This window comes from Triturus cristatus, chromosome 9 (assembly GCF_964204655.1).
Source record: "Triturus cristatus chromosome 9, aTriCri1.1, whole genome shotgun sequence".
Classification (NCBI taxonomy): domain Eukaryota; kingdom Metazoa; phylum Chordata; class Amphibia; order Caudata; family Salamandridae; genus Triturus; species Triturus cristatus.
The window spans coordinates 271,064,404-271,090,224 of record NC_140592.1 but is presented as its reverse complement, the minus strand read 5'-3'; the positions used below and the strand labels follow the sequence as shown (position 1 = coordinate 271,090,224).

General features: G+C 44.8%; 1 protein-coding gene across 4 annotated transcripts in view; it reads left to right on the top strand.

Annotated features, from left to right (window-relative positions):
• Positions 1–25,821, top strand: part of LOC146797742 (cyclin-dependent kinase 17-like) — a 655,932-nt gene that overhangs the window by 515,037 nt on the left and 115,074 nt on the right. For all 4 annotated transcript variants that reach the window (XM_085624901.1, XM_085624900.1, XM_085624902.1 and 1 more), the window contains one exon: positions 16,707–16,812. In XM_085624901.1, coding sequence (XP_085481027.1) covers positions 16,707–16,812 — 106 coding nt within the window. The remainder of the gene's footprint in view (positions 1–16,706; positions 16,813–25,821) is intronic.

The following is a 25,821-nucleotide window of genomic DNA, read 5'->3' as shown; positions in this document are numbered from 1 at the left end:
ATTGTGTTTGGCTTTCTTTAGAGCAATAGAAAAACAATATTTATGTATAGTAAAGAATCGGAATGGAGGGGTTATGCTCCAGAAGATACAGAAGAGACTAACAGAAGTATGGGGTTTTGGTGCAGCAACTAGTTCCTTTTTTTTTTTTGCTGGTTTTTCAACTGTGTGCTCACGTTTCACAGTAAGCATAATTTTAGAACTGTAATGCAATTGAATTATTTTACTTTGCTTAATTTAATGATACGATAGCAGTGGAACACGAGCTATTGTGGATGCTTTATATTTCATCTCAGATCGCTCCAATGATGAACAAGATGGACTATGCGGTCCATAATCCATTGTTATTGACCTTTTTCACTGATCCTGTCAGTGTCTTTACTTTTTCATTAATTTGACCTCAGTATGGATGAGCAACGAACCAGTGTAGTCAGTGCTACCAATCCACCTTTTCGCCCCTTGTAAAATCTGGAAGACTTCTGCAGTCCTCTATTTAGAATAACGAGGTAACCCACAATTCCATGTGGAACCTGCACATGAGTACTGAAAAGACTGTTGCACGTGGAAAACATAATTTGTTTTTTTAAACCATTTAATACCACTGTGATAAATGCAGTAAATGCTGAAGGTAAGCAAAGTATCTGGTGGTCCATGACATTAATCGACGGAGCCGACCGGGGTGGTTCATTTGGCGGGACATTGATCCTTGGAGTCGTAGCCTACTTGGCACACCCACCACTCGGTCCACGAGCTCATGAGGTTACTTATCTCCTTTTAGCAAGTTAATAGGATTATGTAAGACCTATTAAGGCATTACGACTTCTTGGAGGCTATTTACTTCCTTTTTCATATCATTTTTTCACAATTTTTGTTATTAACACAACACAGTTAGTGGCAGGAAGGGATCCTTAAGGTCCTGACGAAGAAGCATGGGGAAGCTTCGAAACATGTCGACACCACTAGGAGACGTAGCTCATTGAGGCATACACCCTCCTCACCCCACCTTTTAGTAATACCAGCTCGAACGGCAGAATACATTTTCCTAGACCTGAGAGGCAGGTATTTTTTTATTCACTCCTTATTCACTCCTGACCCTTCCTCTCACACCCCCGCATCACACATAGCTGTCTCACCAACAACAGTGCTCCCGCGCAAACGTAGGTCGTAGTACGCCCTGTCCCGTAGAGGGGCAGGAAGACCCCTATGATGAAGCATGACACCAAGGGCCCTTTTTGGTGTGTGAGGGGTATTTAAACAACTAATGTGTATTCTCCACGACCGTGGGATACATATTGAGTAATCGGGTGATCTCTTATACTCGTGGGTGGATCCCTTTGTTTAGGTACAATTGACTGGGAGGAAGTATCCACCTCTACCACTCGCTGAGTGGTACCTCTCTACTCCTTTCCTTGTTTTCCTTTCTATGGTCCATGACATTAGACATATTATGGGTAATGGTGTTTTGAGTGAAAACCAAGGATGGCCTGGCCGAATACCCAAATTGTTGGTGGAAGTGACCATTGTTGGCATAGATAGTCCAAGTAGAAGGACATTAAGCAAACATATGCCCCTGGAATTCCACTTAAATGCCTAAAGCACTGGGCTGACATCCGTGCAAAGTTTGTTTTGGACTTTTGGAAGAACTCCCCATTTGAAATGATTGGGGACATATATTCAGAAAGGCGTTTGGGGAGATGTAAGAAGAGTATGGGATCCCATCTGGACATTTCCTCTCCTTTCAGGCGGGTATTGGTTCATCTCATAAGTTTGCATGGCACAATGACAAAATTGAACCCACAGCCAGACAGTCCACTAGAGGGTATAGTGACAGTGGGAACAGGGAGCAGAATAGTCTCACATTTATGTGCCCAACTCATGGAGACCCAAAGGTAGCATTGACAAATGTAGCCAGCATCTCCAAAAGTAAAATAATACATAGGATGTTTGGCATAGGCTTAGGCAGTTGTACAAGATTTGCCTCACCCAATGCAGACCACTGTCATATGTTATGGGAATGCTCCATTATAGAGGAATAGTGGATGAAGATTATAACACTGATAAATGCAGCTGTAGACAGCCCAGTACCAGTGTCATCAGAGGCCTTATTGTTGGGAGCAATCACACAGGGGAGTAAAGAGGAATACAATAGATGATTTATTAACCTGACGTTAATACTCATGAAGTGTACAATAGCAATGCACTGGAAGTTGGTGGTTACGCCATAAATTAAGGCATAGAGGGTGGACGCTGTTCGATGGGAAGTGACTGAGGTGGCAACGTTATGGTCCATTTCTATGAATATTACCAAATTTATACAATTAAAAACATTGGAAACCACACCAGAGGCATTCTATAAGAAATCAAGTGAGAGACTTGATCCCTTCATGAATGCTCTTATTGTAACTGTTGCACGTCACCTTCATAAGTCTAAATACCAGAAATGAATAGAACTGAAAGTATTACCATGCTGGACGTGAAATGCAAAATATCGTCATTGCGGGAATGTACTGCATATGGTTGTTTATTATGCTGCATGGGGACATTTATGCTGAGGTGGTACATACCAGTGGGCATTATTGATATTTATATGTGTACTTTTAAATCAACCTTAAATATAAGAGAATGAGGTCCTCTGTGGGTAGGGAGGGTAGCTTTCTTTCTTGGGCAAGATATCTTTTTTCTGAACAACTCAATAAAATATGTTTAAAATGCAATAAATGTTGAAGAGCTGTGAATAAAAATTATTTCCTATTTTAATATATTATATTTTGAAAAAAGAGCCTGGATTCAAACATTCTCAGTATAAGAATGGTGACAACATGATTTTAAGTGCCAGTCTGATCGTTACTGAAATCTTCTCTAGCTGAGCGACAGTAGTCGGTGGAATCCGATGATTTTGAATCCCCTTCCTTTCATCTTCCCTGTAGTGTTCCGCAGGGTTCTTCCTTAAGCCCCCCACTTTTTAATTTAGACATCACCCTCCTAGCAGGACTCATCAAACCCTTTGGACTTGCGATGTTATCATACGCAGACGGCACCCAAATCAATGTTTCTGTAATCGACAATATTCAGGAAACCGCAACCTGGTTTCTTAATTGCTTGCAACAGGTACACACGTGAATGTTGGAGAATTGTCTAAAATTGAACTCTCGTAAGACTGAGGTCCTGCTGTTTGGCTCATATGTAGCCTTCTGGTCACCTAATTGGTGGCCCCAGGAACTGGGGAACCTCCCAACTTCAGCATCAAATGCAAAGAATCTGGTAGTAATTTTTGACACAGTCCTATCGTTTAAACCTAATGCCATCACCTCCTTCACTTTCTACACTTTAAAAATGTTAAGGAATTCCTTTCATCTCCTCTGAATCTCCAAACAACAGTTGTCATCTTTTCTAGATCTGACTACTGTACTGTAATGGTCAATCTACAGAAAGGTTTGCTTAACAAGTTGCAAGCAGTGGCTTAACGAAACTTGAGGGGCCCCCCTGCAAGATACAGGGAGGGCCCCCGCTCCAGATTTAATCAGGAGCTCTCAGGCCAGAGTACTGTGCTGAGGGGGCTGCGGGAGTCTGTGTTACGCCACTGGTTACAATTTCATCAGATTGCAGCTGCATGATTACGAACAGGAACTCCCAATCATTTATTTCTCTGCATTGGCTACCCGTGAAGAAACTAATAGATTACAAAGCCCTCTGTATTTCCTTCAGGGCATTACACAATTCTGGACCAGTCTATCGAAGGCATAATTTCCTCTGGTATACCCCACAAAGAAACCTTTGCTTGACCAAAGCCAACTTGACTGTGATCCCAAGATATTGGTTAACTTGGTGGGGGGAAGTATCGGCTTTTGTTTCACAACGTCTAAATTGTGGAACACCATACCCACCCATCTGAAGAACCATTCGGAACTGCTTCCATTCAGGAAGGCACATAAGACCTGGCTTTTCACCCTGTATTCATGTTCTATGACAGCTGCAGTCTTTTGCCGTTCTTACCTATTCTCCTTTCCTCTCAGTGTTATTCAGGTTGTAGCACCTAGATGCCCTCGGGCATTAGTCTGCGCTTTATAAATATAAAATCAAATCAGGTAAAGGTGCAAATAGCACAGTGAAAAGTGATGTATGGCGAGAATATCTATTGCAATTTATTATAAAAAGGAAACCAACTGTGTATTCATTTGGTTTAGGTTATATATTGGTCCAGCTGTGGATTTAAGGAATGTCAATGTTCCAATTCCATATTTCAGAATTTGGCTAGGGACATCTTTAAGACAGGGAAATGAAGGTGGAGCCCCTTGAAGGGGGCCACCATTCTGTAAGAGAACACAGACCAACAACAATTGAAACAGAGCACAGGGCAGCATAAAGGCAAACCAATTTTCCCAGTCAAGGTGAACAATTGAGAGTGACTCATGGAAGAAACCACCCCTGCGTACCAAATATGGAGCTCAAAGAAAGAGGGGAATATCCAGATTAGAGGAGATGACAACATACTACCTTCAAGAGTGGAGGCAAAACAAATGAGAGCCGTGGTGGACCGAATGGGTGTAACAAACATAGGACAGTAACAGATTTACCAATGTAGTACAAACAGCTGAAATACAGTTCTGCAGAAGTAAAATCCAAGGAAGTTGAAGGGAATATCGATGTGGTAACTAGAAAGATAGAGGGGCAGTGGTAACTAGATAGATACAGAGGCAGAGGTACATGCGCATTATACTTGCGGAAGTAGATTGATTACAGAAAAAAATTCTTGTGAAATAGTTTCTGCAAGGGTAGTAAATTGAACAAAATTCCATTCCAGCAAAAAAAATGCAGAAGGTTTATAAAAAGTGTAACACATTCAAAATATTAGTTGCGAGGCTTACCAGGTTGTATGCTCAGTCATTTAACTGTACTGCTGAAAGAAGGAGCCGCATCTAACAGGCCTGATCACTAAACAGAACATCCAAGATGGAGACTGTGCAAAACAATTGCCAAGGAGCTACCTGATGTGGAATAAAAACTAGAACAAACCAAAAAAAATGCAAGTCAGATACTATGGACAAAAAAGAATTTAGAAGTAATATAGAACTAATTGTAGATTCCACCAGGATGAAAATACAAAAAAAAATACTGCAGAACTTGTGAAGTGAGGTTTGTATAGGCTAATGGCAATGGGTCTTTTTAGATAGGATTTCATAGAGATATTAATCCTTTTCAAAACAAGCAGTGGGATTCACATCCTCGTATTTCTATGATGTCAGCAAGGGGATCAGGTCACACTTCTTTTGGAAACACTGAAGGTAAGGAGTAATATAGGTGCCTATTATGATGTAGGTCGGAAAGGCTCATGTATCAGCGTGTAGAAATTTAAACCGGCCGGTAATTCCCGCTGCTTCAAGGAGCCCGTCGACCAGTCAGAACTGGCTCTTAATCCCAAAGGGCAGGCCTTTCTTCCCTTGGGATTACGATGCACGGTTTCCGGCATGGTTTCCATGCCGGCCTGTCCGACATGTAAGCCATGTCGGAAAGTGTGTGTGAGTGGCCCCCAGCAGGGCCCCTTGTATGTGCGGCTTCCAGTTGGGGACAAAGTGGGCACCTATGGTGCCCCCCCCCCCCGTTAATCTCTGCATGGATGAACAACACCTCCCATTCGCTAAGGAGAATGTATTGCAGTCAGTTTACGGCCTTGATGCATGCTCCCATTGAGAAATGTCAGAATGCGACCTAACAGTGTTCGGTCGCATCCTAATGAGGCTGGGGGGACCGCCGACTGGACGTCTGTCGGGCCCGTTTACGAGACTGTGACGGCCGGACGCAAGTCCGCACGACATCATAATCAGCCCCATTGTATATAAATCCATAATGTCAACAATGTGGGGATAAAAGACACAAACCATATAGGGGCTCCAATGTTATCCTAAACCTAATAATGGGGAAATAAGGCTTTTTCAAATTCTATTTGGAGTATTGCCGCTAGCCGCTTAAAATGTTCAGCCAGGTAATTATTCAGTCTCCTTATATTGTGATTTCTTGCCCTCTAAAGTGTATCAAACTTTCAGTTACTGTGAACAGTCTCATTGTTAGAATTTTGGCAGGGATTTTTGCTTTAACTTTGAGCAGTGAGATTGTTCTATATGAGCCACATTGAGTCATATCTTCGCAAGAGTTGGGAATTAAAACCTATGGATTCTCCTATATCACTGGGTAGTGTATCCGCCTGTTTCACCGGATATGATTTGATAGTAAAGATGCTTTGGGTGTATAAAATTCAATGGGGAGGCGATTTAGGCGTGATGTTTTCCCTGATGGCAACTGGTTGATTGCATTGATAATCTCATCAGTTCATGGGCCTCCAATGATATGGGGCATACAGGTAACAAAGCAATAACATCTTTGAAATCCCTCGCCTCTGAAGTTATCTCCAGGATTTATTGAGCCTTGTAAAATGTGGCGAATTCCTAGGCTATGGCTGCCAGATTATGAAGAGTTTGCTCATCAGTCTACACAATTCAACTAATGAATCCTTGGTGTTCGTTGATGATGCTGCTCTTCCTTGAATTATTTCTGCTATGTAAGCTAGGTTGCCAAATGTATATTCATTTATGAAGTGATTCATACATTGTGTGTTTTGGGTAACTATCTACCCTGTGTTAGTAGAACTACAATGCATCATCTATGACTAGATCCCAATTCCCCCCACTTAACGTAATCAAAAACGTTTAATAAACACATAGGCTGAGAAGCCCACTGCTTACCCGTGGGGGTGTATCCAAAGCACACTCCTGCACCTGGAAGTGTCTAGTGTAATTTAAAGAATATATTGCTCTTAGGCCAGTCCATCTGGGATTCTCACTCGGCTCCATCCAGTAGTCTGCTATTGTGTAGTTCTGTCATGCCACTGGAATCAAGCTATCCTAGCTGAAGATGGGTGAAACCCCGAAACCGGTCCTAGGATGCTTGTTTGCAGTCCAGGGAGGACCTGGTTTGGCAGTTCGGGCTGGACTGTTCCCATGAGGCACAGGGTCAAGACTGATTTGCATATGGCTGGGTTCAAACTGGAATGGCATGGTGAGCAAAAAATGATGGATTTAGGCCCAGACCTCTGCACTGGGGTGAATGTATGACATTGTTCTGCATTCTGTCCATCAACTGTTGTTCCCAACACAGCATGACATGGTATAATGCCTCCTCTTGGAGGGACATCTTTGCTTTAGATTCTATAGGGTCATGGCCACCTCCCTGGTGGGATAGAACCTCATCTGGTTCCTCCTGCACTCTTTCTGAGACAGTGGAGTGTCTTGTTCCTGCCATATTGTCTTTCGGGTTTTCCAAGTGTTTGGGATCCTTGTTTCTCTTCCCAGTTCTTGATCTGTTAAGTTCTGTAGTAGGGGATCTCTGTGTATAGTCATAATCTAGTGAATAGTCCCGCCCATGTGCGTGGACCCCGGAGCAATAAAAATAATCTCTTAAGTTGTCAAGCCATGCAGACCTGCATCTACACTTAAGAGAGAATTCAAAGACCGATAATGCAGCCTATATCCACAGGCTACACTGTCCAGTACTTCAACTAGAAAATTCCACCAACACAGCATGACATTCTGTGGCTCAGAACAGGATACTGTGCCTTTAAGAAAACTTTCCAGAACTTTTCCAGTATCCCAGAATGCACAGCAGGTCCCTTTTACTTTCAGTTCTTTTTTCCGGCTCCTGCTAGCAGGACCCTGGAGCATTAAGCTCTCCCTTTTCAAGGGTTTATTTGGAATTTGTTCACTTTTCAAGTGCTTATTACGTACCTTGTTGCCTTCCTTTTTGTGTGTGCTCTGTGTTGTCGACATGCCTGGCCTGTTTGACAAGTGCCTAGAGTGCGAGAGAAAGAAGGCCAAGTCGGACCCACACAGGGTGTGCATCGTCTGCCTTCCCCAGTCCCATGTTCCAGAGGAGTGTGACATTTGTCAATCTTTCTCAGCCAGGACCCTGAGAGAAAGGATGAAGATCAGGCTCCAAGGCCTGGAGGACAGAAGGCTGAGGGCACAAGGTGGGTCAGGACATGCTGAGGCCCCTGGGGGGCTCCCCAGGGGCAGGAACCCCAGCAAACGTCCCCATTCTCCGTCGACGTCGACTACGGCGTCGAGGGGGATGGCTGCAGTCTGTTCCCCGTCTCCCCAGGGCTCTGGGGAGAAACGGCGTCGACGCTCGCCGTCGAGGGAGCTGAGCAGTCCGCCGTCGACAAACATCAGCATCTTCGTCGACGCCGTCGACTTCTCCGTCGAGTCATCGGCGTCGAGACCAGTCCCGGCGTAGGCGCTCGCCGTCGAGGCGAGGTCGCCGTTCGCCGTCGACAAAGAGGAGAAGGTCACCGTCGAGGGGATCCCCGACGTTGAGGAGGCGTTTGCCGTCGAGGAGGCGTTTGCCGCCGAGGAGGCGTTTGCCGTCGAGGAGGCGTTTGCCGTCGAGGAGGCGTTTGCCGTCGAAGAGGCGTTTGCCGTCGAAGAGGCGTTTGCCGTCGAGGAGGCGTTTGCCGTCGAGGAGGCGTTTGCCCTCGAGGAGGCGTTTGCCCTCGAGGAGGCGTTTGCCCTCGAGGAGGCGTTCACCGACGCCGAGGCAGGGCAGGAGGAGTCCTGACGCCGGGAGTCCCTCGGGGTCACAAGGGAAGAGGACGGAGTCACCGGGCTCGGTATACTCAGTGGTGTATACACCGCCTCCTCCTCCTCCTCCCATTCCGCCTCACACACCGTCGGGCCCACCTGTGGCCCCGCCACGGTCGGTGTCGTTGTCTAGGTATCCGACGCCGCCGAAGAGAACTCCGAGGCCGCGGCACCAGGTTACGCCACCGTCGCCTGTGAGGCCGGCTGGGTGGCCGAAGACAAGCAGATCGCGCTCCCGCTCCGGACGGAGAGGAAGATCACGGAGCCGTGAACGGTCGTCATCGACATCTGGGCGACGCCGCAGGAGGCGCAGAGCCAGATCCCGCACCCAATAGTCTACCAGGGACTACTCGCCGATGCTGTCGGACTCGCCGGTGACGGGTGTATCGCCTGTCGACGATGTAGTCTCCTTCCAGGAGGTGCTACTGAGGGGTGCGGCCAAGCTAGGAATCACGGTGACAGTGCCAACACCTACGACGTCCGTGATCTTCGAGGCGCTGCACAAGAAGCACCTGTCTCGCCCCCTGCAGCTTTTTCTCACTCTCACCAATGGAATATCTCTACGCACCTAGGGGGAGGCCTGTTCTGGACTCATTAATGAGAAAAATAGGACTTTGCCACTCAACAACCCTAGTGTAATCAGGAAAGTTCAACATTTTATTTGATTTCTCAGGATCAAATCTGTCGCCACACAGTTAAAAAAACATTTTTTTAAAGTGTTGCCGGGGTCCCAATGGTGGTTTAGTGCTCAAAGGTGTGTGCATACCTTAAAGCATGAAAAGAATTTCTCTTCTGGGATTATTGACATCAGCCATTTCTTCAAGAATTATTCCAGGTCCTTACTCTTTGCCCCCTCATAGAAAACTTCAAAACATAGGTTAATATGCCGCAAATCTTCCTCTGGGTCCTCTGCTCCCATCAACAGCTTCTTAGATGACACGTCCTACTGTGTGTCCTACTGTGTTGCCGTCATCTGCCACTCCTACACTCAGTCCTCCAATCGTACCCAACTCACCAATCTTAATCTCCAAGGCAGATGTGGAATCATGCATTGCTTGTAAGATTAAGTCTATTGAGGAGAAGGGGGTCTGGGTTCAATCCTTTGCACGTCTGGGGTTTGACATTGGTTCCATGGTACTCTTTGATGGAGATAGAGCTTTACTTAATTTATCCATTATCCCTTATTTATGCGATGGATTCAGTTTAGCTTTAGCAATTGCTTGATCCATGTCTCCGCCACCCAATCTCAGGTCCATGGCTTCAGAATTGTTTATATATGTTCTCTCCTTGGCCAAGTGTTGGCACAGGTAATAGTAATTTGATCACACTCCTAAAATGGGTGTATAGGTTTTAGGCGCTCGTATGGATATCACAAACTAATATCAACAGTCGACCTTAGGTTTTTAGCGGTGCTTTCAGAATAGGGAGATACACCCTACGTCCCCCAATTATCGATCAAAGATTGAAATAAACAATTTACAAGATTCGAAGCACATGCTCCTCAAATCAAATTACAGTATGATACACTTCAGAAAGTAAAGTTTGTTAGGAGAGGCACACTCTAATTTTGACAGACTCAATAAATGTTTATCCTAATTTGGAACTTTTCTTAAATAAAGCGTGCTGCGGAGGAGGCACGTGACAGTCTAGTATGCCTGATAGTATGCACAACAATAAAAGGGTCGATGGGACCCAACCTCTGCGCACTGTAGCTATTGGGTAAAAAATACCCGCCGTGTCTTATAATTTTAACCCAGTGTACATAATGAAATTTATACTTCTCATAAACATCATGTACAATGCTGAATTTAACAAGTCCAAAACAAAATTTGTAAATGCATTCCAATTTTAATTTCAATTCATTGGAAGTTCTTAAATTTCTTTTTTGTGTGATCCAAGTTTTCAAATCAATAAAGTATTCAACGATTTATCTTGCTGCCCAATGCATTTCGAGCCTACTCTGGCTCTTCTTCAGGGGATTAAATTCTACAACATAAACAAAGAAATTTAGGCTTTACAATTATAGATGTACTAGCGTCATTGATTAACAAAGCAGTTACTACTTCAGTTCACTTAGACTGTCAGAAGCAATTGGTAAAACTTTTAAAAGAAACAACATGAAAATGAACTAAAGGCCCTCCACCAAAGGTGACATAGTTCGAGAGAAATGTGTGCTCTGTTCACAACCTATGGGGGTGCTGTCACGTTAGGAAACTAACTCGGGGTATGTGTGTAAAAAAACGGGGTACCTTAGTCTTAGAGCTTAATCTCTACGTATCAAAATTCAGTCTTCAGAAGCAAACGCTATCTGCAATGAACGGAGTTCACAGTGTAAAGTAAATTTGAATGGTTCTCAACGGAACTCTTATGTAAATGCCTGCTTATAGAAACAACTTTAAGAGCATACCGTGTTGAAAAACTGGAAAGTTCAGACCCGAAGTCCTCAGTGTATATAACGGCAAAGTCTGGACAAAGTCAGTAAACTGGTGGAAACGCAAACTGAAATGAACGAAGAGTTCATAATGTAGAATAGCATAGCTTTGGTTTGGCCTTATATAAAGAAATTGGCTGCGGTTTGGTATATGATCCAAATTAAAAATCAAATGGAATTCAGTACCTATTTATCTGCTTTGTCTTTAAACCTTTGCTTCTGAGCAGCTGCCATATAATGAAGGAATTATTTGGGAAACAAGCTTGCCTCCTTAAATGGTATTCCTCTCATGTTCTGCTGTGACCAACTTACAGGCTTTGTTTTATGTATTACTTCCAAAGCATGGAGCGCTGATCCACTTAACTAAGTGTATTGATTTCTGGGCTCTACTGGCTTTGTATATTTTGTTCTTTCGTGTATAATATTGATAATTGATTCCAATATTTAGAATCTTTCTCTGCATTAGGCGAATCTCAAAGAGCACTTAAGAAGTCAGACGTTTGTGCGGCAAGCATCGACCCACAAGTGAGGTTTGACTTTGTCAGCAGAAGCTGAAAACCTTTTGTCCATCATTAAGGGCCAGATTCACAAAGAAAGACGAAAACATACCCACAACTTAGCTGTGTTTTTAATATGCTTATGATTTTCTTGGCCTTTCATGCGAATTCCAGGATTACTCTGAAAAACTGCGACTTCCATCATTTTAAGTGTGATTAAATCCATTTGTTTGCGCAAATGTAAAAAATTTCAGTCACCAGTGTGAACTTGCACCTGTAAATGTAGGGATTTGTATGTGTATGCTAATTCCTTTGTGAATCACACACTGACAGCGAGGTAACACTGTCTCATCCTATAGCAGTTATTGATTTTAAATAATAAGCATTTTTCCAGTATTAAACAAATTCTTCTGTTATTCGGATAGTTAGTGCTCATGTTTTGTAACCTGGTTGGCATTGTTCAAAAATTGTGATAGAGACATCTAGCTGTAGATTCCTTAGCATTATCCCCAGATGTCAGACTAGAACCAGAATTGATCAGTACCCCTGCCTTCCAGTTGGTGGCATCGATCGGCTCTGCGTGGTGTCATCTGCATCGTCCGCACCGTAAGTGACATATGTGGTGCCTATATATGCACCACCCCAGTGCGCTGACGTCAGTTCTTTTCTTTATGCTCCAGTCACCGCAGATCCGAGAAGAGCTACCCTTATTACATTTTTAACTAACTTTTTTGACGTTTTGTCGAAGCCGTTTGAGTTTTTTTTTTGTGGTTGTTTCCTCCTGGTGTGGTAGGAATGTCTTGAAGAAGACCGGCTTTGATCCCGCGGGGATGTGGAATTTCTATAGCCCGACGCCACCCAGGACATATTGTTTGGCGTCAAGGGCAGCAAGTTTTCATGTGTACTTTGCTCTTCGGACAAGTAGACCCAACTTCATTCATCACAAAATTCTTGGCTGCCTTTTTACAGTACTACATTATGGATCGGGGAAGGGGATTGTCTGCAGTAAAGGTAATATTTATGCCCATGTGTTAATGCTGTTCAAACTTGTATTTATGATTCATTAATGCAAAGCCATTATTATTAGGGTGAGCGCTCTAAGTAAATGTTGTAATCTCGGACCTCACTACTGACAGTAGTTTCAGTATAAAAATGTGCACATACATTCTCAAAGTTAAGCCATATGAGGGTATATATAACACTCCCAGAATGCTCTCTGATTAGATGCAAATATTTGCAGATGCTTGAAAGAAAGATTGATGATTCTTTGCTTTCAAAATGAAATGTTCAGAAAGAAATGCAAGTAGGAAAAATAAGTTTTCGCTAAACTACTGTAAGAGTTTGGGTACCATTTCTTTGCAGCATCATTTAGTAAAATGTGTTGATGTATGCTAGTGTGTCCCAAACATATTCATAATGGAAAATCAGTGTAACCAGTGTCTATAAGGTTATGGGAAACATAAAAATAAACAAGTTTCAGTAAAGCCAATTGGTCTAAAATTGGTGGTCAGACTTTTTGTTTTGTCAATGTGCGACTTGTTTTGGCATGGTTTTTAAAAAACGTAATTGGTGCGTGAGCTTCTGGCCCTCACCATTATATCAAACATTGGTTAAAGCAAAAAAAAGAAATTTGGTCTCAAAATAGCAGGGCGTATCTCTGGTGGTTCAATATCTGGCAGGCTCTCTGAATGCCAGAGCAGACAAACTCAGGCATAGATGTCTCGTGGATCCCAAATGGCATCTCCATCTGGACGTGGTGCAAGGTCTCTTTCAGCAGTGGGGAGAGCCTTGGGTAGATCTGTTCACCTCCAACGAGAACGCGCAATGTTAGCAGTTCTGCATGCTGGAGTCTACAAGACAGCTCTCGCTCAGAGACTCTTTTTGTCTTGAGTGGAGCTTAGGCCTCCAGTACGCCTTTCCGCCCATACCACTCCTGCCCAGAGCTCTCAAGAAGATCAGGAACGACCAGGGCCAATTAATCCTTGTGGCTCCGAACTGGGCACGTAGAGTCTGGTATATCCCGGGCTGTTGAACCGATCTGGCTGCCCCTTCAGGAGAATCTTCTGAAGCAGCAGCTAGGGAGGATTCTCCACATGAACCTGTCAACTCTCCACCTTCTTCCGTGGAGATTGAGTGATGATAGTTGACCGCTTTCGACCTTCCTCCCAAAGTCTGTGACATTCTCTTGGCAGCCAGGCGTCCCTCCACAAAGATGGTTTATGCATGCATTAGGCAAAAGTTGTGGCATGGTGTACAGAAAGACAAATCAATCCCCTTCTGCCTCCCTTTCTCAGGTTCTCTGGTTCATCCTTTCCCTTGCCCAGCAGGGCTCGGCTCTGGGCACTCTGAAGGGCTATCGCTCTGCTATTTCTGCCTTTCTGTGGTTGACTGATCAGTTATCCCTCTTCAAATCCCCTATTGTAAATAGGTTTCTGAAAGGTTTACAACATTTGTTTCTACCTTTTCACTTTATTATGCCCCTGTGGGACCTCAATCTCGTCCTCACTTTCCTTATGTGCGCTTCCTTTGAGCTCCTGCACAATTGTCTTCTCAAGCTCCTTACCATCAAGATGGGCTTCCTGATGACAATAACATATGTCTAGAGGGTCAGTGAGCTTCAGGCCTTGTCATCCAAACCTCCTTATCTGAACATTTCTTCAGACAAACTGGTTCTTCATTGGAGAGCTCCCCTTCTCCCAAAAGTGGTGTTTCACGTAGGCCATTCCATCACTGTGCCTACTTTTTACGCTCCACCTCATCCCTCCAAAGAAGAGGAGCAACTTCACTGTTTGGACCCAAAAAAAGCAATATTGTTCTACTTCGATCACACGCGAGAGTTCCAGGTGGACGACCAACTCTTCGTGAGGTATGTCAGAGCAAAGAAAGGATGAGCGGTACAGAAGACCATCTCATGATGAATCGTGGACTGTATCAAAATCTGCTACAAATTGGCTAAGAAATAACCTCCTAAGGGTTTATATGTTCATTCCACCAGAGCTAAAAGTACAACCACTGCATAAGCACGCGGATTTCTGGTCCTGGACATCTACCAGGCAGCAGTGTGGGTTTCCCTGCACATGTTTACCAAGCACTGCTTCCTGGACTGTCTGGTCCATAGAGATGAGCACTTTGCCCATTCGTCCTTGCAGGACCTCCTCATGTGAAATTGGTCTGCAGACCTATCTTCGATAGGTATTGCTTGGGTATCTATTCTAAAGTAAGGAATCTGCAGGTTGAAGTCTCTGTCAGATGAACAAGTTACTTACCTCCAGTAACACCTTATCTGGTAAAGACTCGATCTAGCTGCAGAATCCTGACCGATCAATCCAGCTCTGCGAATAGATTTCTAAGGACAGAGCCTTAGTTTTCCACACCAGTGGTCAGAGTACTTTGTGGCTCCGCAATTCTGGCGAGTAAAGTCATGAAGAGTAACTGACGTCCATGCACTGGGGTGGTGCCTATATAAGTACTGCGCAAGTCACTTCTGGCATGGACGATGCTACGTGGAGCCGAATGGCATCACCTACCGTTGCTCAGGGTACTGCTCAAGAAATATTTCCGGATCCAGTCTGACACCTGGGGATAATTCTAAGATAAGTAATCTGCAGCTAGATAGAGTCTACCAGATAAGGCATTACCAAATGTAATTAGCTTGTTTTTTAGGTTTATTCATAGCTCTATAGAACTCTATTATGGTGTTCTTTAAGATTGTGATTTCGCTTAAATTTTAAGGATTGCTTTGAGAACTATTGGCCATCATGTAGGAGCAGTGCTTAATTTGAGTAGGCCTGGGCGGTGAACTTCACTCTGTTCGCAGAGTTTGTGGAGTTTTCTGCACTCCTCGGAGCTCGCGGAGTGCAGAAAACTTCGCTTTGTGATGTGCAGCAAAGTTTTTTCCCTGCTTGCGAACGGTAAGTTTGCGATCTGCTGCTCGGGTAGAATTTCTACCTGAGCTGCAGGAATACTAGCACAAACTGCAGTTTGCACTGCACTCCGCCACTTGCGGACCTTCGCTGAGTTTTTTTGTAACTTCGCGGAATTCCGCGTAGCAAAACTCGGCGAACTACGCCCAGTGGTTGCTGGTTGGGGCCACCAGCACTCGTTTTTGTGGGCCGGCACTTAAGTGTTTCTCCGCAAACATTTCCCAAGCCCATGAAAGGGAAAAGCATACAAAGGCGAGAGAAGGGGGAAGAGAAAGATGGAAAAAATATCTCAGAAGAAGAAAACAGGACCTTGCAAGAGTGACATAAGCGGCAGGGAGTGTCTGGTAGTGGATTAGGGAAGCATGAGGTGGACTGTAGCCTGCACAACCTTGGTAATGGCTGTGCTGATATTTCATAGCGCTGGCTGCCGGTTTCTTAGCACATCTTTCGGCAACAGTACTCATTCTCTCACAAACTAAGCACTGGGAAACAGCTTCTCACTTGGCCAGCCACCAGCCCAAGCACCTGACCTTATTTCCTATATGACTGAAGGTGGCTATTGGTTGAGCAGAGCATCTCTGCTCCTCGCTGATCTGTCACAAAGATGTTTGTAAGAAGAGGGGTAGCTGATTAATTGCTCACCTGAGAAAGCTGTCATGCCATTCATTTCTCACTTACTGCCATGTTTGCATTCTACCAGAAGCTGAACAAGCTGAGCCGCACCAGAGATAAGGAAGTAATAAACCAGGTTGGTGAGAGTGGAGAAGATTATGCAGAGTTTCACTCACTCGTAGTGTGCTTTTTATCTACTATTCTTGGTGCTGAGTATTATAGAATTCCATATGTGTACTCATTTAAAGGCAGCTCAATGTTGTTTATTGTTGCTTTAGGTTCCTGTTACGTTGGCTCATTAATCCATTGTTGGCACAGCTTTATTTCATATTTATTATGTTAATATTCAGAAGGCATCGATAGTTCAAGGCTTCAACAAACCGGGTCGTTGGTCTCAAAATGACAAGAACGTCTTAGTGGTCTCGAATCTGAATTTGATGATAAAGGACAGTATGATTGTAAGAATCAGTGTGGGTTGAACTACATAACAGTCATGGTTTACCCATAGTTGAATTACATGACTGTAATGTTAGCTTTGTCTCAATGCAAATAGGAAGTGTATTTAAAATGTTAATTTTAACCAGTAGTTCTTAGCTTCTATCTTGCTTACTATCGGTAGGAACGCCAACAGAAGAGACATGGCCAGCGCTGTCCACTAACGAAGAGTTTAAGTCGTATAAGTTTCCTAAGTACCGACCAGAGCCGTTGGTGAACCATTCTCCTCGGTAAGGACCATATTTTAATAATTCTTCTTTATTGCAGCTTTTTCCAGTTATAAAAAGACACCAGTACCGCACAGAAACAAATCATTGTATGCAAGATATTAAAATCCTGAAATTTCCCCTGTAACTTAAAATTTGTCTTTGGTCTTTGTCTTTACCCTGAATTTTTGGACTATTCCCCTCATCTATACATTGTTACTATTCAAAATGATATATATATATTTACCCAGTGTCTGTCGCCTCTGGGTAGTTATAGTTAGTATTGAGTTTCCATAGAAAATGCATTTTTTGTGTTGCTAATAACGTTGGTGCCGTTTTGCTAATCTCTGCACAACTTTCCCAAAAATGCTCCTTTTTGCCTAGTTTGCGCATGAAAAGTTTCGGGGTAATCCACCAAACGGGGGCTCATTTTCCCACAGGAACTTTAGACATAGCTACAGCCTAAACCCTGAACGTATTCACACCATATTTGGCAGAAAGCTAGATCTAATTCTAGGAAGAGGGCTTTTTGTGTTTTGATGTGAATCCGTTATGTAGTTTTTAAGCAATTAATGCTCAAAAACTTTGTATATCTAGGAACATAGAGGCACCGTGGATCCCAACATATCTCAAACTGATATCTGGTTGGCTGCCACCACCTCAACCAGAAAGCCATCTTAGGACTGTGGACTCTGTCCTTAGAAAAAAAAGACACAATGGGGCAGGGTAGGAATACCCTGTCCCCCTAGGCCTGGTGGTGACGTCCCAGCGAGAATCCCTCTGGGGCCAGAAACTTTTTTTATTTTGCTGTGAATCCGCTGCAAAATGTTTTTAAAAAGTGTGGTCTCCTTTGCTTGTTTTTATTCTTCAGGCTGATATCGGCCCCGGGGGCTGGTACTATTTTCAGAGGGAGGGGGGCATGCAGCCCACTCCACAGGCCGATTTCGACCCCAGGGGGCCCCTTCCCCCAGGGCCCAGGAACATGTAGAAAGGGGGAGAAGGCACACGGCCCGCTCCCTGGCCTATTTTAGCCCCAGAGACCCCATTCCTCCTGGCCAGTGTGTATTAAGGGGAGGGGACTGTGCGGCCCTCCTCCCTGAGCACCTGGAGGTGGCCCTCATGGCCGCAAACTCTAGAAAAAGATGCCAGCTCAGCAGCTATGTCCCAGGATGCCCACCCAGGGACATAGATGTTTCCCTGCCCATAGTGGTACGGGCAGGGAAACCTGTGTTTGCTTCCGCTTGGCAAGAGTATTTTCAAAGCTCCCGCAAAGTGGAAGCAAACACCAAGTCCGCTCCCAGCCAATGAGAGTTTGAAAAATGCTCATTGTCTGGGCCGCTAGGAGCAGACTTGAGATCTGTTTGCATGCCTGCAGAGAAGTGCCGGCTCGGGCTACAGGACCCTTGGGGCACCCTCCATAGCCTCCAACGCTCCTGTGCCAGGGAATCGGCCGGGAAACTGGTGAATTTCTGTGAGTTTAAAATGTTGCGTTGTTAATGAACATTTCACCCAACTATAAAGTTACGTGTCACCATTTTGTGTATAGTTGCTCAGTGGAGAAAAGATGGAATATAATACGGTTGTGTTATATAATTTTTTTTCTTCTTCACTAGAAAAACAGGGGTTGAATGCCTTTATAGTTAGATGCTAACATGAGAACTGTAAACAAAATTCCCTGACATTTTCAAATGATTGTTTAATACATTAACATTACTATCTTGCACCCCCATCATTCACTGCTGATGACCTCACATATTTCATCACTTCATGAGTTGTTCAAATACACCATCGATGACACATCAAAATTACATTATCCTTGATATGGTTATTCATGTTACTCCATAGGCTCTTAAATCATGTAAAATAATTAATTTGTTAGTAAAGGGCCTTTGATATACAGCATAGTTTTGCTGTGTGTACGCCTGTGGGTGCATAGAATGGAATTAGCATGCGCCCTATAGACAACTGTGATTCTGCATGTTGAGTTATATGATGCACTGTTGGCACACCAGTAAAGTTTGGAGTGCAAGTAGGACTCCATGTTAAACAAGGTAAAGGCTGACCTTGCCTAATGTGGGTTGCAGAGAAGTGTTTCAAAGTAGATTGTGGATTAAAGCCAAAGCCTGTAGCAAAATAACTGAAAAAAGACAAACCTTCTGTTGACAATAGATTAACCACTAGTGGATGTCTAGGTACGTTAAACAGATGCAATCCAGCATCGATAAATTCTGTCGATAAATTCTGTGTAGGACATTTATAAGGTGTGAATGTTTGTTTATAAAACTTTGTTAAATATTTTGAGGCATTGCAGATTGTGGAGGAATAATGTAGAATGTAGGAGTGACCCACCCGGAGGTGGCTATCTTTAACTGGGGTTTTTAGCATTGCTCCAAGGTTGTACTCATCTCAGTAATGTGTAGTGTATCTTACCAAACTAGACAGGGTCAAAAGGGCTTAGTACTTTACCCAAGTGTGGGTCAAGTGAAGTCTTTAAAGAGCGTGATTCTCTTAAGGTGAATAAACTATGTTTTTTGGGGAGGGTGCTCAAAGTTTAAAAAGGGGTAACCCCATTAAAGTCTTGAGACATTATGTTTGTCAGGTTGGTTAATACCAGTAAAAAGAGGGTAACATCTACCAAATCTGGGGAACTTGACAGATCTGATATGTGTCCATTTAGTCAAAGGTTATGTCTTAGATGGTGTTATAAAATTGGGCAGAGGAATAGCATGTTTACTTCAAGTCCACAAAGCTATTAGAATTTTGTCACGATCACTGGATGACATCAGTGATGTCATTTGAGATATCATCAGTGTTACCATCAAGGATGTCACTTAACTTGTCATGAGTGATGTATTATGTGAGGTTATAAGCTGTGCTTCACGGGGGCACCAGTTATAGGTGGTACACTAAATATAGTTCAGTGAATATAGCTTGCAATATTCAGGACAATCTTGTTTTTTAAACATTAGTTCTCCTTTCAGAACTTAACTATAACATAAATTTAAACTAGGTTATTCCAGTAAATGTAATTTTTTTTTTTTTATCATATTCTGTCTTGAAAATATACCCAAACCCCTCGGGAAAACTACACCCAAACCCTACAGCCTGGCCATCCCCCACTGGAAACAGCCTAAAGCCTGCATAATGGCGGTTGGCTGCAGGGTCTGGTCTGTTTTTAACGTTTAACCATGCTTTCGTATTTTTTCATTGATTTTGCTTTAGTCGGGTACCCAGTCTACTGGCTGCTGTGAAATTGGGTGCTGGCACCCGTAGCTGGGCAGCCTTGTAGTATAGATGCATATCTGGTAAAGCCAGACCCCCCCCCCCCCCCCCCCTTGTTTTTAGGGAGACTGATTTGCCTATATGGTAGCCTCGCCCTGCGGCCTTGCCATGTGAAGCGGATGATCATGGATTTTAATGTAGCTAGGAACCCCCGATCTAGCTCGACCGGGAGGCCCTGAAAAAGTACAGGATTCTGGGTAATGCCATCATCTTAACCACATGGAGGCATCCTATCCGTGAGATGTACAGGGGAGTCCATCTGCAGAAGTCCGTCTTCAACTGTTGGAGACGGGGGGTGGGATAGTTTGCTTTTAAAGAGATCCTGGAGTTTAGGAGTGATCTTTATTCCTAAGGATGTGGAAACCAGACATTCTATTTCCTTCTGCAGCTGTGTGAGATTCAGCAGATACCATTATATTAGGTTAACCTGAAGGCCTGCCACCCGCTCAAAGCACCTCAATTCTTCCATCACTGCCGCCAGGGAGGACTCAGAAGCTGTCACTGACAACAGCATGTCATCCGCAAACAGGGATATTTTGTGCTCGTCTGCCCCGAAAGGGATACCCTGAATGTTGGTTGCCTTACGTACTTGCGCTGCTTGGGGTTGGTGCTTAGGGCAAATAGTAACGGCGAAAGAGGGCATCTCTGTTGTGTCCCTCTCTCCAATGTGAATACTACAGAGCTTACCCAATTGACCAGGACCCAAGCGCTAGGACGAGTGCAGTTAGCTCTAATCTTCGCAGAATCTGTATCTCTCCAGGGTGCGAAATAAAAAAGGGCCAGTCCACTCGGTCGAAGGTCTTCTCGGTGTCTAACACCAACAAGACAGCCAGAAGTGATTTTTTTTATTTGCCTTCTCGACCAGGTGGAAGACCCTCCATAAATTGTCATGTGTCTGTCGGCCCTGGATGAACCCGGACTAATCTGAGTGTATCAGCTCTGGCATTAGGTTTTCCAATCTGCTGGCTAGGATTTTTGTGTATATCTTAGTATCTGGACTGAGAAGAGCTATTGGGTGATATGAGCTACAGAAGTGAAGCTCCTTCCCTGGCTTGGGGAGCACCGAGATAACGGCCTCCCCCATAGATGTAGTCACCGTCCCGAGTCTGCAATCTAATTGTAAAGGCTCACAAGTTGCGTGATTATTTATGCCCCAAATGTTTTGTAAAAATGGGATGTCGGTGGTTTATATGGATTAATACTGCAATGGCCCTGCTGACCTCTGCATCTATCGGGTCCCCCAAAAATGCATTTTGTACCGCCGACACCCTCAGAAGCTCCACCTCCCCCAGGTATTGTTTGCTCTGCCTCCTCATATAGCTATCTGGCCAATAGTTTTGTAGAAATGGCCAAAGGCCTGAGCTTTTTCTGGTTCTTTTTGCCAAATGTGAGCCCACCTTGTTTCCCTTCTCGTAAGTTGTGCGTTTTGCTGGTAGAAGGATAGGTAAATTCAGCCCTGTTATGAATAGCTTTTACGTTGACCCTGAGTTCCATTATCTTTCTTTGTAAGCTAAGGATAGGATGCCTCTTGTGAGCCCCTTCCTCCTCTAATAGCTCTACTTCCAATGCTAGTCTTTCTCGGTCCTTTGTTTTGTTTTTTTTGTGACGTACGCAGAGATATACACCTGTCCCGGAACACTGCCTAAAGGAGTCTCAGTTGGTAGCGGAGGTGGTATCTTTGAGATCATTCAAAAGGAAATAGTCCTTGATAGATTTTCGTAGTTCATCGCGCAGGAGACTATCTTGTGTCTGCTCCGCGGGGAGGATCCATCATCTACATTTTGGTGGTGCAGCATCTCCGTGTTGGATATAGTGATCAGGTGAATGGAAGTAGCCTGTAACATTGAAGCTAGGTTCTTGCCCACGAAGATGTAGTCAATTCTGGTATATGACCTATGCGTGTGAGAAAAAAGGTATAGTCCCTAGTAGCGGAGCAGAGCGTGCGCCGGGCATCTAGCAGGCCCATGGAGGTAAATTTCCTTTTCAGAGCTTTGGAAAAGTTACTTGAGATCACCCTCTGGGTTTGCGTGTGTCTAGACCGGATTCCCATGTAAGAGATATGTCTCCCAATAAAAAATATCTCCCTCGGTGAACCCCTCCAGCACTGACAAGGCAGAGGTCTGAAATGAGGCTTGATTAGAGTTAGATGCATAGACTGAAGCAAAGGTGCACAAGCGGTCAAATAACCTGCCCTTGACCATGACTATCTTTCCCTCTCTGTCAGTTTTTCTGCATTCCAGTTGAAATTTCAAGGAGTTGTGGAAAAATAAAGCCACCACTTTATGTTTAGTCGAAACTGATGATCTGTATACAATGGGGTAGGTAGGCTCTGTATCTCATACGGTGTTCTCCAGACCTTTTCATATGTGTTTCCTGTAGGGCTACCACATCATATCTCTGGTCTAAGAGCTATTTCCATAATTTCTGTCGTTTGGCGGGTGAGTTAAGCCCCTTGGTATTCCATGTGAGTATGGTAAGAACCATTACTACCTAAGATGTGGTGTTATATGCTTTTGTGTCTGCTGCATGTTCCTCTCTCGGCGGAACCTCCCTCCTCCCTCCATCTCCCCGGTGGTTTTGCCTAACAGATCCCCCTCCAGCCTGTGTGCGCCTCGTTTGGAGATGTGAGTAGAGGTCCACCCAAAACAATAAGAAACCCCTGAATCAAAACAGTTAGGGTCAATGTACCCCAAAAACATTTTTTGATTCACAAAAATACCTTGTTGTAAACTTATTATGGACATATTGGTCCAAAAGTGCATATGGCGAGCCAAATTTACTCTGAATGAGTCACTGACTGATAGCTACTATTAGGAGTCATTTAAAGGCTGTCTCCTTCCCAGCACTAATCTCCTTCCTTGTAGTGAATTGACATGTTGCAGTCTAGGTACAGATCGAGTCAGTGTCCCCATGCATGACCATACATTCTATCAGTTCCTACATGTCCAGCAAGGACTGGCTGGCTCACTACTTTAGAGACTCTTTGACTGCTCCCCTAGCTACCCTGCCAACATACCGTTCCTCTGTGGCTCCGGTGTATTTCCTCTTTTGCTGCTTTTGACGCGTGTGTGTCTGCCACCGCTATCCTCCAACATCCTCTGCCGTCTTCGCTCCTATGTAATTCGAGGCGCTCTCGATGGACGAGTTGTTGGGGGTGGAGGGGTAGGCCCAGGACCCCCGCCGCTTCCGCATATGTGGTGACATGGTGATGTTAATTTTGGAAGGAGAATGTGACTTTGGAAGGGTATGTCTAGCGAAATTTTATATTGTCACGTCTCCGCTTCTCTGTGACTGGTTAGAACTGTTGTCTGCATGCCAAAGTCGTCGGGCCACATCCTGGAATAGAGAGCATGTGAATCCCTGGAAGTAGACCTCTTTCGATCTCGCTGCTTGGATAACCGCCTCTCTCATCTTGAAGGAATTAAGCTTGGCTAGGACATCTCTTGGTCGTCTATTTCCTCCCGGAGTTGGTGGTCCCTCCCTGTAAACCCTATCTCTTTTGATCTTCATGCCCCCCGGGCAAAGCACTTCCCCAAACAGGCCCATGACAAACTCCTCCAGGTCCGCACCTTCTGCTCCCTCCTCCAGGTTGAATAATCGTACATTATCCCTCCGGGACCTGTTCTCTAGATCTTCGCACTTCAAGATATTGGCGTGCAATTGCTTGTGGAGCATTTTCGTTGAGTCCTCTAACCCCAGCCGTTCTCCGTTCCAACTCTTGCACTTTACATTTGATATTCAGTGTGTGTATCCACTGAGTTAACATCCTGTTGCAAGGATGTTAGCCTGCCCTGGATTTCCAAGCGGAGAGCTTCTAGGGAACCCTCCAGGTCTGCCTTGAGCTCTTCCCTCAGCAAGTCTCTCCATGAGGCTAGTAGGTCATCTTTGGTGAGTGCCATTCCTTTTGTTGAGCTTCCTTCCTCGATTGACTCTCTGTGGATGAGAAATAGCTGGAGACTCTGTTTGTCAGTGGCGTTGGTGGGTGCCACCCTCTAATACTGGTCGAGGTTGCGAAGTGCGCAGGTGTCCACTTGAGAGAACTTGAGGCTGAAGACTGGATCTCCTGGCTCATAGAGTCCTGGTGACCGGGGGGCGTGGGGGGTGCTATTATGTAGGCTAGGCATTGTGCTGTTTGAGGTGACATCCGTGCACACATTTGTCGTACAGGTCCGTGTCCCTGTTGTCCATCCACCTGTGTGTCTCAATGTGGTGCCCCCTCAAAGGGCGGAATCGCCAACGGGGAGTGACTTTACCAGGCTTTATGAATCCGCTCCGGATTCCAGTCTGCACATACCCATGGGCTGGCTCTTTCCTCCACGTGTTCGATCTTCTCTCTCTCTGGGTCTGACAGTGGGTGGTGTGCGCAGTCTAGTCCCTCGTGTGGCCTTGTCAGCAGTCTTCGCAGTATGATACAGGGGCCAGCGAGGATGCGATGATCTTGAGCCTAGCCCTCCCAGCAGTTCAGGCACTCTTTAGCGTCGCTTGGTTTTCTGCTCTCTACCGAGTCTGGAGGGGTGTTCCCAGCTTCCCCTGACTGTCCACTCTACAAACTGGTCTCTGCGGCTACCTGCCACCATGTTAGAGTCAGGCATAGTAGGGGGCTACATTCGAGCTTAATGAAGCCTGTTCGTGTTTGTGCTATATGAGGCTTTAGAACCCCTTGCCTCTCCTCTTGATTGTTTGCGCCCTCTGTCTGCAGGGAACGCTCACCGGCCTCTCTCGCTCAGCCTCCTTCTTAGTCTTAGGCGGCCGCCATTTTGGCTTCAGGTGCGGATCTCTGCGGGCCGCTCCCTGTTGCACGGTAAGTTCAGATGGGCTCTCCTTCCGCCCACCGGACCTTGATTGTCCCCCAGTGGGATGGCCTCTCCTGCCCTTTGGTCCGATTTGTAGCATGGACTGCGGTCAGGGGTGGACGGCTAGGCTATTAATCACTGCCTCGGTTTCCTAAGCACCTGACTTCTCGATGTAGTCTCTTGTTGGGGGGGGTGGGGGTTTCAATCCTTTTCATTAATTCCCCCTCCCTCGCTTCGCCAGTGGCGTTTTAGTGATAGCCTAGGGTGCTTCGCTGCGCCGTTCCCCACCCAACGCATTGGTCCTCACTTGCCGTGGCTTATCAGTCATGGCTGGGCCTCTTTGCCGCATTGCTGATCCGTAACCATCCGCTCACTTCTTGTCGCCTTGCTGTCTTCTTTCCGGTGTCTCTACTGCTACTAACCCAGGGACACCGTTTGCCAGGGTGAGATTTCCCCCTTTTCCGCCTCTATTAGTGAATATTCAGGTATATTCGCTGCGAAGCCCTAATGTATTCGGTCCAATCGGCCTTCTTGGTTTGCCATACCCACTGATATATTTTTTTCACTCCCTAAGGTGAGGTTCAATATGCGGAAAACCAAAAAGATTTCCTGGGGTGTTTCATTGGGGGTTAGAGGGTTAATGTCACCCCCTAATTTGTATGTGCATTAACATGTTTCCTACTGTCCACACAACAAATTAATATCTTCTCCACTTCAAAATCCCATAACTTGCAAAATAGAATGTTTCTGGCATGAACATGTAAATGCCTGCGTTTCGTCATATCCATTAGAGTTACTGCAAAGGAAATGTGCATGAGCCCACATCACATCTTACTTTCAAAGATCTATTTATCAAATGACATTTTTGTTTTTTCGGATTCCTATAAATATACACTGGACTTGTCCAGTAAAACAAGGTTAATTATTAGACAAAAGTAGATAACATTTAAAGGTGAAG